Source organism: Anopheles stephensi, chromosome 3 (genome assembly GCF_013141755.1).
Source record: "Anopheles stephensi strain Indian chromosome 3, UCI_ANSTEP_V1.0, whole genome shotgun sequence".
NCBI lineage: Eukaryota > Metazoa > Arthropoda > Insecta > Diptera > Culicidae > Anopheles > Anopheles stephensi.
The window spans coordinates 41,242,750-41,260,318 of NC_050203.1; the positions used below are offsets into that span (position 1 = coordinate 41,242,750).

The 17,569-nt window shown below is 46.0% G+C and overlaps 2 protein-coding genes across 2 annotated transcripts in view; both read left to right on the top strand.

Annotated features, from left to right (window-relative positions):
* Positions 1–140: 140 nt before the first annotated feature.
* LOC118512254 (tripeptidyl-peptidase 2-like) lies at positions 141–5,303 on the top strand. Its single transcript, XM_036056407.1, has 8 exons — positions 141–584; positions 844–1,474; positions 1,545–2,468; positions 2,537–3,042; positions 3,114–3,219; positions 3,286–4,540; positions 4,606–4,789; positions 4,870–5,303. The coding sequence occupies exons 1-8, from the start codon at positions 156–158 to the stop codon at positions 5,077–5,079; spliced, it is 4,245 nt and encodes a 1,414-aa protein (XP_035912300.1). The 5' UTR covers positions 141–155; the 3' UTR covers positions 5,080–5,303.
* A 5,132-nt stretch (positions 5,304–10,435) lies between these two features.
* The window catches only part of LOC118512277 (band 7 protein AGAP004871), a 63,977-nt gene continuing 56,843 nt past the window's right edge, over positions 10,436–17,569 (top strand). Inside the window, exons 1-2 of the mRNA XM_036056470.1 lie at positions 10,436–10,634; positions 10,806–10,823. Coding sequence (XP_035912363.1) covers positions 10,451–10,634; positions 10,806–10,823 — 202 coding nt within the window. The 5' untranslated portion in view covers positions 10,436–10,450. The remainder of the gene's footprint in view (positions 10,635–10,805; positions 10,824–17,569) is intronic.

Below are 17,569 nucleotides of genomic sequence, written 5' to 3' on the forward strand. Positions count from 1 at the left end.
ATATAAAACCGACAATGTAAACACACGCACGTGCCCATCTTCCGCAGTTATATATTACGTATAGGCGTAACGTAACGCATGCATCGAAATTCCGAGTAAAAATAGCAAACTGCGGTGCGTGCAAACAGGAGACAGGCAGCTTCAGACGTCGATAAATGATACTGTCCACCGCCGGAAAGATTTGCTTCCGAAAAACGGCCCATCGGGAGATTTGCTCGCTCGCGCGGCACATCAACAAGCGGTGGCTATCTGAACTGAACAAGCAAAACAGCGCTGCCGGGGGGCATGAATCGGCAATTGCGGTAGCTGCTTGTCAAACTGTCACCAGCGCGCAGCAAACGGCAAACAGATTCTGTAGGAAAAAGGCGAAGACTCTAGACCAGACCAGCGTACCACCAGCGGATAGTATTGTGCGAAAGGAAATGGAAAGTGTTGTTGATGTAAAGTTTCCCGTAACATCCCTTGTGCCGAAGAATGAAACTGGTGCGCTTAGCTTCATCCGGATGTATCCGGAGTACGACGGCCGGGACGTGACGATTGCAATCCTGGACTCCGGCGTTGATCCCCGGGCAAAAGGTTTAGAGGTAGGTGCAGGGCAGGGGCACGCAACGCAGATCGTGGGGCGGCGCAAGACAACACGGTGGGGTAAAGGTGGGGTATCAAGTTTCTCAAATCATGCTGTGTCGCGAATTACACTGATATCGTTCCTCGTCTCCCAACGCAATGCAAACAATGACGGTGCGGACTAACCCTTTTTGTATTTTATTGTTTTATCTCTTTATTCCAATCTGTTTCGGATAATAATAATGCACCACTTCGGTCAACGGTCGGAATACGTTGTAGCAAGTCCCCGGCGGAGGCGTTAAGGTCATTGAACGGTTCGACTGTTCCGGGTGCGGCGATGTGGACACCAGCAAGACGGTTACGGCCGGTCAGGATGGAACGATTGTGGGTCTTTCCGGCCGCAAGTTGCAGCTGTCCTCCACAATGAAGGCGAAAAATACCGCCGGCTCAGAGTATCGTGTAGGGCTGAAGAGTGTGCACGATCTTTCACCGTCGCGCATCCGCGAACGCATTTTGAGCGACCTGAAGGTAAAAACCTGGGACGATCGGCATAAGGTGGCAGTGAGCGAGGCGGCCAGAGAGCTGAGCGATTTCGAGGCCAAGCTTCCCCCGTCCGGAGTGAGCGGAAAGGAAAAGCTGGTGAAGGAAAATCTCGAGAGCACGCTCGAGTTCCTGAATACGTGCGACAAAAAGTTTACCGATCTGAAAACGTCGTACGACTGTGTGCTGTTTCCGACGAACGATGGCTGGATGGCGGTGATCGACACTACCGAGAAAGGTGATCTGGAAAATGCGGTCCACGTCGTGGAGTACACCCGGTCGCATCAGGTCGTCAATTTGGACGATTTTCTGTCCGTTTCGATTAACGTGCACGACGACGGAAACGTGCTTGAGGTCGTCGGTGTATGCTGTAAGTGATGGACGATAAAAGAATCCACCGTTGAGCTTTGAATAATAATTGTTGGCCCCCTTTGTTGCAGCGAGTCATGGAACTCATGTTGCGTCAATTGCTAGCGGCTACCATCCCGATGATCCCGAGCTGAATGGTGTCGCACCGGCAGCCAAGATCGTGTCGCTAACCATCGGCGATGGACGGCTGGAATCGATGGAAACGGGAACGGCGCTGGTCCGGGCCATAATCAAAGTGATGGAATTGTGTGAAGCGGGTCGGAAGATCGATGTCATCAACATGAGCTACGGAGAGCATGGCCACTGGTCGAATTCGGGTCGCGTTGGTGAGCTTATGAGCGAGCTTGTAAACAGATACGGCGTGGTGTGGGTTGCTTCGGCCGGTAACCATGGTCCGGCACTTTGCACCATCGGTACACCGCCCGACATCAGCCAACCGAGCTGCGTCGGTGTCGGGGCGTACGTGTCGCCGGAAATGATGGAAGCGGAGTATGCACTGCACCAGAAGCTACCGGGCAACGTGTACACCTGGTCCTCGCGAGATCCTTGCATCGATGGAGGGTTCGGGGTGACGGTTTGTGCGCCGGGTGCAGCCATTGCTTCCGTACCACAGTTTACCATGTCCAAGGCACAGCTGATGAACGGTACCAGTATGTCCGCACCGCATGTGGCCGGTTCGGTCGGGCTGTTGATTTCGGGATTGAAGCAAAAATCAGTCCCATACACAGCCTTCAGCATTAAGCGCGCCCTGTGGAATACGGCCACCAAAATTGATTACGTCGACAAGTTTGCGCAAGGCAATGGATTGTTAAATGTGGGCAAAGCGTTCGACAATCTTGTCACGTACAGTGGGCTGCTAGAAAACAAGCTCCGGTTCGCCGTTACGGTGGGCAATAACAACGCGAAAGGCATTCATATGCGGCACGGCGTGCTTACGAAGGTGGAAGACTTTTCCGTCAACATAGAGCCGGTCATGTTCAATGAGAAGTATGCTGGTGAGTTCGCTTGAGCTTCGATCCTTACGATAAAAGGGTTTTACACTACGTCCTCCCTCCCTTTGCAGAAGCGACAGACAAGATCAATTTCAACGTGCGGCTAACGCTCATACCGACGGAGCCTTGGATTACCTGTGGCAACTATCTCGATCTCTGCTACTCGGCACGCAAGATCTCCGTCAAGGTGGATCCGTCCGGATTGGCACCGGGCGTGTACAGAGCGAGCGTGAAAGCGTACGATTCGGCCTGTCCCGAGAAGGGAGTGCTGTTCGAGATCCCGGTCACAGTGGTGCAGCCGCACGTAGTCGATCCTAAGTCGAATGAATTTGTGCGCGGCGATTTGCCGGTCGATTGCAAACCGCACACCATCATACGGGACTTTATCTTGGTGCCGAAGTATGCGACCTGGGCCGTGATTGAGATGCGTTCGGCCGATTCGAACGATGCAGTGGGAGGTAAATTTTTCCTGCACACGCTTCAGATCCTGCCGATGAAGTTCTGCAAGGCGATGGAGATGCAAAAAATACTGCCGGTCAATGGTATCGCACCGACGGTGCAGCCCGTGCGAGTGGAGGTAGGTGGTTTGGGTTTGGGAGCGCCGATATCCGGAGGCTGGTTACGAAACGCCCTTTGTTGTACTTGCAGGGAGATCATATAATTGAAATCTGTATTGCCAAGTTTTGGTCAAACTTTGGAACGCTGCCACTGCGCTATTCGGTGAAATTCCATGGTATAAGCCCATTGAATGGCTGTAAGTATCCTAAGACAAGGGCTCGCAATTGGTGAGAGCGACACTTACGAACGTATATCCTTCCAGCGGTTATGCACAGCGCAAGTGGGATCCATCGGATCGATTTAACTGCTCTGGCCAGCGAGGAAGTGCATCCGGTGGTTTCGTTAAAAACGGCCGCAATGGTTCTAAAACCATCGGAAACCAAGGTGACACCGCTGACGGCGCGCGATGTCATCCATCCGGCGAGGCAAATCTATCAGACGCTCATCACGTACCAGCTGCACTTGGCGAAGGGCTACGAAGTGGCCTTCTACACGCCACTGTTCAGTAACATTCTCTACGAGAGTGAGTTCGAGTCACAGTTCTGGATGGTGTTCGATGCCAACAAGATGATGGTGCGCTGTGGCGATGCGTACTCGTACGACAAGTACGAGAAGCTGGAGAAGGGCGACTATACCATCCGTCTGCAGGTGCGCCACGAGAAGAAGGAGCTGCTCGAGAAGCTGACGGAAGCGAACATGATCGTGAACTTCAAGCTGGCCAGCAACAGCCTCTCGGTGGACGTGTACAAATCGTACAATCAGGTGCTGTCGGGTGCCAAAAAAATGACCAGCTGCTTCCTAGCGGCCGGCGTCTGCCGTCCCATCTACCTAGCACCAATCACGAGCGAGAAGCTGCAGAAAGCGTCCATACCGCCGCAGTGTTCCTGGCTGGAAGGCAACATTACGTACGCGAAGGAGGACATCATCAAGAAGTGTGTTTCGCACAGCTTCCAGTACATACTGACCGAGGGTCCACCGGCAAAGAAGAGTTCCACTGCGGCCGCTAGCAATGCGACCACTGGGAATAGCGGTGTCACTGCCAACGGAAACAATGCGGTCGGTGGTGGTTCGAACGGAACCGGCAGCGTTACTAGCGGGCCGAATGGAGCTTCAAATGGCGGTCTGCCCAATGGTACGCCGGCGAAGGAAACCCGAAGCAAATGGGACGAATATTGCGAAGGTTTGCGCGATTATCAGACGGCGCAGATATCGAAACTGGATTCGGAACACGCGGAGAATCTGTATCACGCGGTGCTGAAGGATAATCCCAACCATCTGGCAGCTCATTTGGCGATGGCCGATCACTTTGATAGCAGCGAGCTGAAGCTGAACCTGCCGCACGCATTTATGCGATCGCTCGATCCGTCTGACCCGGCACCGGCGACACTGTTGAAGGTGAAGCTGCTGCGCATCATCGAGCTGACCGGCCTGGTGGTGAAGGAAGTGGATCAGAATGCGCTTCTTGCTTACTACGGCATGAAGGTTGATAATCGACCGAACGCAGCAAAGATTAAAGTGTACGTGTAGCGCGACAGTTGTCCTTTTCTATGCCATCCTGCTAACCTTTCTCTCTTTTGCTCAGTCAAATGGACAAACAGAAGCAGCTTCTGCTGGACGCCTGCCAGCGTAAGTTCGTGGCCTTGTGCAAGCTGAAGATTCTGCAAAACTTGTACGATGCTCAAGACGTCAGCCAACCGGACTATGCCGACGAGCTGGACCAGCTGTACGGTGATGTGGGCAAATTTATCGAATACACCGATTCGAAGGTACGTTGCGATGAGCGAGGAGCATCATCGAGGAGGGAACAACACCGATTTAACGCCGTTTATTCACATCCACTTTCCAGGTGCTGTTGCTCACGATTTGGCATGCATTTTCCCTAAAGCAGCACGGTCGCATGATCAAGTATTTGAACAAGCTGTACGAGGACAAGCTTAGCCGCGACATACTGGAGGAAATACGTGCCGTCGTCGAGGAGAAGAAGTGGCCGCACGTTCATCAGCAGCTTTCGAAAATTATCGTATCATCCAACCCTCAGGGATATCGACTGTTCTAAGGTGGCCGTTGGCTTGGAGAGCGCGTTGGGGTTCACCGTCAGCTGGATAGAAGAAATTTCGCATTTTATACTAACGTAACTCTTCGAAACGTTCTCGGGCAGTTGATTTATTCGGCTTCAATAAATCAATCCCGCAAATCTTTTCCCGTGTTTCATAAAAGCGTCGTTTTACACTAAATAAAGACTGCGAATCGATCGTTTGTAAGCGAGCGTAGTATTAAAAATGCAGTGTTTCGGTTTTACCATGATTTGATCTAATTTTTGGGCCCGACCACAATAGTTTCATGCGCCAGTTAGTGTAAACCTGGACTGTATGGTGTCTTTCACCTTGAATCACGAACAAAACGTTCAAACATGCGTGCATTGATTGCTTTTCTGCAGACCGAAATTAGTTAATTATTTAGCAAATTATTCTCAATAATCGCGTTTTTTGTGGATTTCTTTATTCATATGGATAACCGGAGATTAACTGCCAACAAATGCACTTTACCTTGTTCCATTACACCGCCAAACGTGGACGGAGTTCTCATCAGGGCTTCACATTTAAATACGTACATTTGGTAGTAAATGTAACATAGTTAAAACTTAACTGTTTAGGGTATCATTTGGACTGACCTAAACACCGAATGCATTAAATGAAGTAAAATAAAAAATTTTGCTCTTTGTCTAACGAACTTTACTGAACATGTTGAATGTGCTTTATGAAAGAATGTTTCACTCGAATTGTTGTCCGAAGTTACGATCGTGCCGAGGAAGCAAAACTCTTCTACTGCCTCAAGATCGTCGCCGCCAGCCGATACTCTGCTTCCGGGTCGTGCTGTATCACGGTTAGAGCCTCCGGCAACCAGGTACTTTGTCTTTTTGAGTCGTTTTGATCCCCAATTAAATTCTATCGGCCCCGCGAAGTCGGGTGTACGCCTCGCACCTCGCCACAGATGTCCGTCCGATGATGTCGATATCATCCGCGAAGCCGAGGAATTGGAGAGACCGGGTGAAAATCGTGCCTCTGATGGCGAAGCCCGTGCTTCGCATGACACCTTCTAGAGCGATGCTGAACAGTAAACAGGAGATTCCGTCCTCTTGCCTCAGCATGTTCGACACTCTCACCTTGCACGGCACACCGTCCATAGTAGTCCTCAACAGCCGTAGCAGCTTCGCATCTCACCTATGACCAGGAACGCCGTACCGAGCTCATGCTTTTCATTACCGCTCTGGTAAATCATGCAATCACTGCGATAGGGGCGCTCTTCTTTCCAGCGCACCTCCTGAAGTGCTACTATTCCGAACCTCACGGGGTCCTCACGTTGTCCGTAAGCATGCGGGTTCTTCCAGGTGCTGTGAGGGATCTGCAGTTCCATGTCCCGACTTTCCAATCGTATGTTTTGTTTCGTAATTTTAAAGCATTTAATGGTTTTTAAAAAATCTTGTATTTTATTAGACTGGATCGGTTCCATTTTTGTTAAAATTTGTAGGATTTGGATTTTTAACGGAGTTTTTATACATCTTCTTCCTGGCTCAACGACCTGCTAGGTCAAGCCGGCCCTTTTTTATGCTTTTTGTTCCAATTCGACAACATCCAATTCCATAGGCTTCCAGTTTAGCTGCTGGTAAAATCAACTCACAGCAAGCCAGAAATGGCATGCCACTTTTAGAGGTTGTACCGATTGCTTGCCCATTCATTGTGGACATATTCGGAGGATACATATGAGACCAGCAGATCGCTCGATCTAATCTGATGCGGGTCTGAAGCAGATAGCTCCCACTACTATTCAGCTTAAGGCTTCCAAGGTGCTTAGGGTGCCGTCACTGATACAGACATGTGGTTGTCCCATGATAAAGGTTTGCTGGAAAAGACATCATCCGCTATTGCTTTAGTTAAGTACCAGTATGATCTTCAAGCTAAGCTATAGACGAATGTAATCTAAAGACTTCAGGCCTCTTTGAACTAACCAACTCTGAGGAACTAAATGGGGCATCATTAGCAGTTGTTAACTGTACGATAAATCAACCAAAAGGAAGCAAGTGATTCGATTTATTTCTAGTCTTATGAGAAATTTAAAGCGTAGGCTAAACACCTCTTTGGCTCTCGGTAAATTAGTTATGCTCAGCATTGTTTGAGCCCGCGGGGCCACGAATATCACGCGTCATATATGTCAATGTCCAGTCCAGTAGTAGCTAGACACTAGCTGTGTCTTTGGCATGATCAAGCTTTTTCTGGAAAGACAGACTTAACGAAAGGCTAAATTCTTGACAAAATAAGTTTGCAAGGTTATGTTTCTTTCACAGGCTGCATGCGATTGCGATACACTTATCTATACTGAACTCGGACGAGTGAGGAGCAGGCGATCATGCCTAGCTGCTTTTCAAAACCGTCTTACAAGCGTTGAAACCATCAAATCAGCCAATTTGAATAACTAGTGGGCCTGCACATTCTCAATTCTTGATCTTTGATGATAATTTGAGATTCTACGACCAGCTGGAGAACATCGTTGAAAGGGCCAACCAGCCGGAAGTCTCACTGGAGCATCTGGAAATGTTCTATCGCTCGTTTTTTTCTATCCGTAGCTGGGTATGCATTTGAAGGGTGGTCGATGACGGCTACTCGATTCTTGGTGATTCCTAGAGTAACTCCAGCGAAACATTTACGAGTTTGCTCTGCCCTGCTGGGCGATATCGCTCCGTGTGTAGGAGATTTCTTCCTTTGATCCGTTTCCTTTAACGTGTCCTGCACTGAGTGTCGTTTCTGAATAGCACCCGAGCTGTCAGTCTTGCAGCCGTTAGCATCCAAATCTTAAGCTGCTCTTTGTGTATTAATTTTAAGTTTTCTTTCAAGACGCTCCAAGAGGGCTTTGTTTAATTAAGTTAACAAATTAACAAAATTGGAGAATCGGTTAGAATCCCTTGCAAATCCTCCAAACCTCACGGTACAACCCTACCGATGCATCCTTGGAACAAACCCAACTTTAGGACACCCAAAGAAAATCATACATAAGACAGTGGGGTCTAGAGATTCCAGAAGCAATTTAGATGTGTATGAATTTGTGACAACCCTTTTAAACAAGTTGTGACTGCTGCTAACTTATTCAAGCTTTGACCGCTTATTTGATGCCACCATAACTACGGAATGACGTGGCGTTTTGCAAAATGCGCTCTGACGTCACAGGACATCAGAATAATTACCACCGACGGATGTTCTCGATAGTTGAGGAATTGACAATTGACTGGCCCCTTGCTCGTTTCCACCGCCATGGTGACACGGTGTATCAAAGTCCAAAGGGACAAATAAAACCGTTTGAACTGGTTCGAGGACAGTAGATTAACTTTTCTTTCTTACCAGGACACGTGTATACGGTTAGGAGTTTTAGATGTGCAAAAAAAAGGTAGCAAAGGTATGATTTATGAATTATTTCATTGTTGGCCGTCTGCTTCGGACGGTGCTTCCTTCTTCCTCAAAGCCAGCCGTTAAAGGTTTGATACAAACATTATTCGTTTGGCCTTCATAAGTTGGAAAGAAGGTGAAGAGGGAACCTCTCCACCCTCATCTGCATCACTGTCCACACACACACACACACCCACTCGGGAGGGTCACACTAGGACACTGGGGCACACGGCACATAGTGAGTAAGTGTTGTGTGCAGTAGGCAGAATGGCGGTTCGAGGAGACGTGAGAGTCGTTGCAGCTGCGTCAAGAACGACCAGTCCTAGAAATGTCCACTTCACGTAGGCAGAAAAAGAGGTTCCCTTGAGAGTTTCGCTTTCCGCCTTCCTTCTAGTGACAGCGCACACCGTACTCTGGTGTGTTTTAATGATCGTCTTGCCGTTGCCTATTTGTATACTTTTTTACACATCCCTTTCCTGCACAGAGTTCCCCGAGAGTGCACCGCAGTCCGGCTGAATGGTTTGGTGACCTGGAGCTGGGGAGGTCGTGGCCAGCAAGGGATGGAATTCACATCGAGCTTATTTCTTTTTCCACGAACGAATGCGCGTTCTGTGTCAACTGCATCGGAACATTCTGGCAGGGTTGGCAGGGAAAAGTTTCACTCAGTTCACAACACGTCCGGCTGGTGTTCGCAGCTCGCCAGACAGCATCGGGACATCCCGTCGTCGCATCTGCATCTTGGTCGAGTTCGGTGTGAGTTGGTCGGCCAGGAAAAATTCCGCAGCTTCGTTAGTTTTGTTCCCGGGTTTGTTGTGGAAGCAGCACAGATACAGCCTGTCTGTACCGCGAAACCCCAGCTTCGTTGAGCATTTCGGAGAGGTTTTCCATTTTTATTAGTTTTTGGCGCCAGTTATTATCTGCGTGTGGGCAGGTTTTTTGTTGTTGTTTGTTTTGCTGTTCGCCTTCTACTTACACACTCGCTTTTCACGATGAGAAAAGTTGTGCTACTGGTTGGAAACGCTGCTGCTGCTGCAACAAAGCCACGGCCAGACTTGGTCGTATCAGTGCAGTACCTGTTGCATTTTTCCAACGGTCAGTTGGCTTGCAGTGGGAGCAGTGCAGTGATGCGGTCGGAAAAGCTTTCAGCTAAATTATATGGTGGGGATGTTAAGGAATGTTCAAAGGTGTTGAGATATTTCTAGGGAATGCAGCATGGATGTGCTCTTTGTGGGGATTGTGTGGTGCGGAAGAAGCTGCTTGACTGATGTCCAGAACAAGGAAACAAGGATGTTGTGAGTTGAAGTGGAGTGTAAAAAACGAAAAAGGATGTTGGTTAATTACAGTGTAATGATTACATTTAATTGTAAAATTTCAACTCAACCATCCTCTGTTACCCTTAGCGTAGTAAATTTCCATATGAATATCAGTGTGCCAATGGGTGACGAAGTTCGCCGTTAGCGTTATCGATCGACAAGGCTCTATTTTCTGATCCAGTCAATATGCATTTGCTGCACAGCTGGAGCTTCGATGAGTGAATAATTCATGCTAATACCTCCTGCAGGACGAGCGATTTGTTGCGTTTCGAATTAGTATCCAATATCTGTATGATATGATCGAAGTCGAATGATAAGGCCGTAGCAATAGTGGGACGCTTTCACCCGACAGCACCGATCCGATGAAGAATTACCAACTTTGTTGCTCAGCACTGCACTTATTTTCTCATTTCAGGCAGAATAATTTTCTCTTCACTACATTAGCAGAAGGTAATACGCATTTGGATGGAGATCCCCTTAAGGATTTAATTCTCTTTCCATTTGCTCTTTCATTCAACAAGTGCTGCGAGGGAGTGTTCGTGGTCGCGCGTGTATGTGTGTGTGTGTGTGCCTCTGATCATTCGATCCATCTAAAGTGCAATTTGTTGCACACCGCAGTTGCAATCTTGGTCAGTAGCAAACGTGTAGCGCAAGTGAATCGAACGTGATATTTACATAAATGATGGTTCCTCTCGATCCTATGGGACCACCGGTGGTGAATGGTGGTGGTGGTGGTGGTGGTAACGGCCCTAATGGTGCTGGCGATACATCGGGCGTAGCGAACAGCTACGGCATAGCGACCATCAGTACGAACGCGTCCTTTCGAAGGCGCGATGACGAATATCGGAGCAAAATAATGGGAAGTAAGTATCCTTTGGCTGGAGTGCCGGCCGCTGATGGAATGCAAATGTGGCCGCTTTTGGCAGGCGGACAGCACCGGGGCCAGCAAAACAAAACAACAAACCCATTTGCATCCCGTTGAAACTAATCTATTGTTTCGGTTCTCTTTTGTTGCGATGCGAATAATAATGCAGCTACGGTGCGGAATTATGGTGAGTGTTTGTTTCCCTGTGCTTTTGAATGAATGTTTTTAAATGGGTTTTAGTTTGAGTGCAGTTTTAGCCCAAAAGGTTCAATTGTGAGTGTTGCATATATATTACACGGCCTCCTCAAATGGATTCTTGCTTAACTGAACAATCCACTGTAACGAGGCTGTTGAGTTTTAAATCGTTTTGTTCCAACAAGATACAGCAACTGCTGCTTTACATTAAAAAAAAACTTTCTCCGATGCCGCTATAAAATGTGTATAAAATGTTGGAAAATTTAATTAGATAACAGAAAATTCTATTGAACACTAAACTTTGTGCATTAGTTGGATTATTTTTGCATAAGAATTCGTAAATTTTTTTAGAAGCATATGCTGTGTAAATGCTATATAGAAATGGAATTTTAAGGACTGCCATGTACGTGATATAAAAAGTTTATTGAATTCATTTTTGCAACACATTTAAACTATAATATACTGCTTTCCCATACGCAAAAGCTTGTGACTTACATGTAACAATCAACTTAAAGTTAAGCATAAAACGACCTCTTTGTTTGTATTGGGCGGTTTCAATCAAACATCAAGTAAAATCAAATAGCCCAGCTTACTTCATCATACTTTTGGTGCAATCTTGCCGGCCATATTATAGTTAGTTAGTTAGTTAGTTAAATTTATTTCCAATGTTACATAATTATAATACATTTGTGCTGGGTTGCGTGAAATAATGGGTCCGAATTCTTATTCTCTCCGCATTGGTTTGATATTTTGTTAGCTATCTATGGCTAATGAGTTTTAGATTTTACGATCGTGTAGATTTAAACCGTGGGAGTGAGGGAAAAATTGTGACGAAATTGAAAAACCCTCGTGAAGATACAGGAAAAACTTAAAGTAGTACTTAATGACTATTCTTATTCCTAGTTCCTACCTTACTAATAATATTTACAAACCGGCCATATTATAACGATAAACAGTTATACTGTGAACAGATGTCTGTGATGGTCTTGTGACCAGAGCCATTACGACTCTGGTGGTATTAATATCTTGTTATGGTAAGTAAAAAGCCCACGATGCCGCTGATATGGGCGGTCAAAATATTCAGAGGTCGTCATGCCAAAGAGGAGGAAGAAAACGCTTCTTTAGCCTGCAATATGAACGATTGAGTCTTGCTGGCGATAGCGGAGAGCACACGTACTTAAGCATCGGAGTGTTTGACCAAGATTCCATGGCAAAATCGATAATTTGAACAAATTCTCGATTAAAATTAAATTAAATGTCCGAATGTCTTGTAAAGTTTCAAGCAAAAGCTTTCTATTGCGCGATTGAGCCTTTATAAAGCAGCTGCTTCAGGAGGTTGGCGAGCATGTACATCAAGTTGTTGTATGTCCTTAGCCAGCCAAGTAAAATTCATAAACAATGATTCCCTGGACTCAAATCTCGATCGGTACGTGACGTTTAATTGCATTATATAGTATTGAGTTATGCATAACTTAAGGATACAACTCTGAGGTGATAATTAGGCTGTTCCTCACCATGGCCAGGCTTTATATTAACGTGGATGGACGGGCAGGAAATAGACGAAGAAAGGAAATTTATTTCGAACTTGCAACACTTAACCCTACCCTGCTTTTCTACTCTCCAAAATGCATTATAGAAGAACTGTTTAAGCCACAGGGGCGGTCCGGCGGCCGAGGCGTTAACGGCGCCGATCTTCACACGGCGGGACCGGAGTTCAAATCCTATCCAGACCGCCTCCCCGTACGTAGGGCTGACTACTTTACTACGGGTAAAATCCAGTCATAGAAATCCAGAAATAGCAGGCCAAGACCTCACGAGGTTGTAGTGCCAAGGAAGAAGAATTTTAAGCCACAGACGCGGTTTTGTGAAAATTTCACTTGAAAACGTTCAATTTTCAACTTTAAGGAAATAAGGAAATTTCATTTTTGATACCTCCTGTGGTTATAAAAATTTCAATGATTTTCAACCTTATTTTTTGCGGCCTTCTTCTTCAGAAACATTCTCAGCGCTCAAACTGTGAAAAGAAAGGCTCTGAAAATGATTTTCAGCTCTCGTAACCAGGAGCTTTGAGGCTAATGATTTCGGTAACAAAAGGCAAACATTGGGCAAATAGATAAAAAGGCTGACCAAAAACAAGTATCAAAATTGTCTGTACATATCTTGTCTTGTACAAGATAGCTCTGGTCAGTGTATATTATGTTACGATTATGACTGTTACAGCTTGGCAAGCCTGTGCTCTGAGTCTAGTACTGCTCAGACCACATTGTTGTTGTGAACCATTTTTCTATACTTTATTACAATTATGGAGAGCACACAATTTTAATCAAATGAAAATTTTGTTGTAGAAATTGTCCTACAACGTACAGTACAGTTTTAAATGACTCAATTGTGCAGCATTTATTATGAATTTGAACCTTGTTTCACATGCCATAGATAATAATAATCGACTAGCAATGAATGAGAAATCGAACCGACAGCATTTGAGTGTAATGAGCAACACTGGTGTCTAACGAGGTGTTCCAGCAGTAAAGGTTCCTAGGCCGTGGTTCTCATGCGAGCTACAATCTGACTGTTCTCAAACCATCCTTCCTTTCCCATGATTGGGATGCTTTCACATGAAGCATTCATTTCACCGGATACCGAGATAGATGCGAGAAATAGCAGATAACAGACTAGGTTTCCGGTCCCTGCTACGAACTGACTGTAAGATAGGATTTCCGAAGCACTTTTGTCCAACCGGAACCGGAACGGTACAGCCGTACAATAAGTACTGACATTCAATTGGGAAAAAGTCACAAATATAGAGCGGTGTGATGCGGGCACTCGAGCGTCTACGATACTGCCGAGCACTTATCACCTTCAAGACATGGCCACTTTCCCACATCGAATGCTTGGAATGGATGGTGCTTGGTCATGGCCATGGCAAGCTTGTCAGCACCGCACAACAAAGCTGTGGTGGTAAAGTAATGAGTTTCAGGTTTCCGCCAACGGTCGCACACTGGAGGGCGCATGTTTTCCAAGGTATTATGAGTGCCTAAGCCATCGTAGCGACAAGAAGCCATTAAGCCAGTCGAAAAAAGGTCCTTGCTGTGTGTGTGTGTGTGTGTGTGCTTACCGGGTGGGTTCGACTTTCGTTCGAGGGCGGGGTCGAGTATGCCAGGAACTGTCGAGACGCGATATCAGGGATACGAATGGGAAGGATACGCTTTTTGTTGAAAGCATGCCTTTGGGTTACGCAGTCCGGTGTGAAATGTGCTTCTTTGCGTAATGTTACGATTAATTCAATGATCGGCTTCTTTCGTCACATTCAATACCGAAAATCCACCCTGTGTGTGGTGTGCTTGGGGAGCTTTATTCCACTGGCGTATAGCTACATTTGCATACTCATTTCGCATGGTTGAGTTTAATTATCCCTGACCGAGAGCTTGTTGTGAGTGCAAGCCGTTATCGTTGTTGTATGGAACCGTCGATAACTGAGCCTAAATTTAGGTGGCTCTCAAGAGGAGCAAAAAACTAGTAAATGTATTTGTGTGCTAAAATTGTCATAAACAATAGTATTAATATAATAACGAAAATATTAACTCTTTGCAATTATTTAAGAAATTTAAATAGGATTTTATGACAATAACCAGCCAGAAATCATTCCAATAACAGATTATTCTAATTTAAAACCAAAACCTCTTTGGCTTTTTCTTCTTTATCGTTGGCACAACAACCTCGAAAAGTGTCGGCCTGCTTCCTCTGCCTGGGATAGTCATCAGTTCTGATAACGAGGAGGCGGTCTGGGTGGTGGATTTGAACTCCGGTCCTGTTGTGTGAAGGCCGAGGCTATCGAACTACATTTTGGATTAGTGATGGCAAAAATAAATCCAAGTGAGGATTCAAATCTTCGAATCCCAATTTTTATAAGGTTCCGTATCCAGGAATTCGAATCCGAGTCCCTCCTATTATGACTTGTTTTCATTTTGATTAGTAGGACGAAGGAGAGAGAGAGAGGGGGTGGGAGGGGACTAGGACTAGGACTGACGCAGCAAAATTCTCTCAAACATGCATATTATTTTCCTTGTTCCTGCACTTTTCATGCCACACTTTGCCCATCTGACCTAAGCAAACTCATCTAAGACTTCACCAAGAATGATGCATTGATGGCAGAAGCAAGCATCATTATTTTTCCAAGCCAGTCACTCTTATCCAATCCCAATCAAAACTCAATCGAATCGTAATGGTATCTCATTTGAATCCCAACGGAATCTCAATGGAATCCCAACGGAATACCGAGCGAATCTTAACGGAATCCCAATCGAGTTCAAATTTGAATCGATTTTCAGATCGGATTCGGAACCGTGTCGTATTCAAATCGAATTCGAATCCATCATTTAAAACAAAATTTGATTCGAATCTTTCTTGAGGGTTGAGATCTACGAATCTTCCGAATCCCGAACCTCCCAACACTAGTTTGGATGCGTATTTTTTGCATTTTTTCCATTCCCTTGCAGTTGTTGCAAACAAGGAACTTTTTAGCATGTTTTACGAAATACTCCCTCGAAGCAAATCTGCAAGTCAAAATATACAGTTGTTCCACACTGCTGGTCAATTTCTGGCCTACACAAAACAGAAAAGATGAAACGATTTGTGACTCAAAGCGGCCGAAACCGAGAAAAGAAGGAAACACCCACACACACACACACACACACACATTTCCTCTGGAGATTTTCCAATCTCATTTTCATATTTGAAACCCTGAGTAAATGCAATCACGCAAGATAGTTAGGGGTCACAGGAGCGAGTAAGCGAGGGGTCAAAGCTCAGCCCAGCTACCGTAGTGTGCGCTTTTTTGGGGTGACTTTTGTTCGTTCGGTTCGGATCGGTTTGTGTTTGATCTTTGAGCAGCATATCAAGCGCTGGAGGCATTCGTCGTTGCCCAATGCAAAAGGATGATTACTCCTGTGTGAGTACAACAAATGGTTTTTATTGGTTTATCTCTTTTGTGGGGTTGCCTTCGAAAACCGCTCGCTAGAGAACACTTGATCGATGATGCACGTCCATCTAGCCGTAGATTGCCATCACCGACCGAGCTGGGGATGCCGTACACCGTTGGATGAAGATGTCATCCGACTTTTTCTTGCTGCCCAGGGAAAACTTGTGAAGGATGCCAGTAAAATCAATAAAAATCTTCAATATCGGGATCAAGTGTAGCTTATGGTGCAAAGTGTTGACCTATCACTTTCATCCGGATCGCGTTGAAGAAGGTCATGGTTTTAATTGAGCACTCGACCTTTGCTTCTTTGAGAGGGTTCACTTTTTTAATTGGTTGTATGAGATAGGTTTAAGCAGGGCAATAGCGAATAGCGCAGAACAACTTTAGCGTATTTTTTTCTTACACATAAACTGCCTTAGCCATGCTCGAAATTTGAGAAGGCTATAGTACCGTACCGAAAAGGGTACAATTTCCTATATCCCTAAGCACATTCAGCCGTACGATGGGCAACATTTAAGCAAAATAGTTGAGGCGGCGGCGCTCAAAATCCATCACAAGTACGTGCCACCTTTGCCACCAGCTTGAATGAACCTTCACAGGCGAGCGCATCACGTTTTGAAACTTTTATCGTTCACTGGGGAAACCGGTGAAATCTTATAGGTTGGACATCGTGGCACGGAACGCAAAGCAAAGCATTTGTACGATTTCATTTTAAACAAGGACCCTCACCGTCGGCAATGGAGAAAAAAAGGAAGCAAAGTTGGATCTCTCGTGAGGTTTGAAGTTGCGGAGTTATACAATCCCGCCGGTGTTGATAACTGTTCGGATGGTTCTAGCTGTACACGGTCGAGGTTGTAGTGCATTCTCCGCCTGTTCAACTGTCAGCTTTGCTTGAAGAAGCATGAAGCTATTTGCCGGAGAAAAAATGTTGAAACTTTTTTGACATGACAACTGCAAACAATAGTCGTAGAAGCAGGATACGCTATTCATCATTCAGGAATTTGTGGCGAATTGTACCTGTCGTACCTGCAAAGGTTCTTGTTTCTAGTGTAGTGTATCTTCTGTATGATTTGTTTTCGTGGTGCTAATTAAACAGTGTATTTCTAAGGATTCTTTGGAAAATGCATCAACGGGGATTAGAATGCAGAACTGTACCGTTTGAAAAGAATCCTTTTTATTTTTTCACGGCCCAAGACAATCATGGTTCTTCACGAATCTGATCGTCAGTTCGCAAGCGATTGGAATGGACCTAGTAATGCAAGAGTTGATTTCGGATAATTTTCAATGTAAAGGACTTTTGGATGCTCAGAAGGATTTTTGGCCCCGTATGCGTGGAAGGACAATGGTGGAGCCGCTACAATGACGAGCTCTACGAGCTGTACGATGATCTCACCAACGTGCAGCGAATTAGACTCGTCAGGCTCCGGTGGGCTGGTCACGTCATGGGAAGGACACCGGACGACCCAGCCCGTAAAGTCCTTTTAGGCCGTCCACACGCCGGTCCACCGGCCGGAATCGAGGATTGTTGCAGCAGGCCAAGACCGCAAAGCGGTTGTAGCGCCTGATAAGTAAGTAAGTAAGGATTTTTTTTAAATCCAATAGAACGATACGGCCAAATTCTCACCTTATCCCGCGTGTGCTAGGTTGTTTCGTTGCGTTGTGTTTCGTCATCCAAAGGCTTAGTCCGTTTCGTGAAAGGTCCTCTAACTCGGGTGTGTTCGGACGCTTTGTTGCCGTAATCCATAATTCATTTTTGAGGT

Coding starts and splice junctions, on each gene's coding strand:
- LOC118512254 (XM_036056407.1), top strand. CDS start 156: ATGATACTGTCCACCGCCGGAAAGATTTGCTTCCGAAAAACGGCCCAT. Junction 585..843: donor CCCGGGCAAAAGGTTTAGAG/GTAGGTGCAGGG, acceptor AATACGTTGTAG/CAAGTCCCCGGCGGAGGCGT. Junction 3,220..3,285: donor TATAAGCCCATTGAATGGCT/GTAAGTATCCTA, acceptor ATATCCTTCCAG/CGGTTATGCACAGCGCAAGT.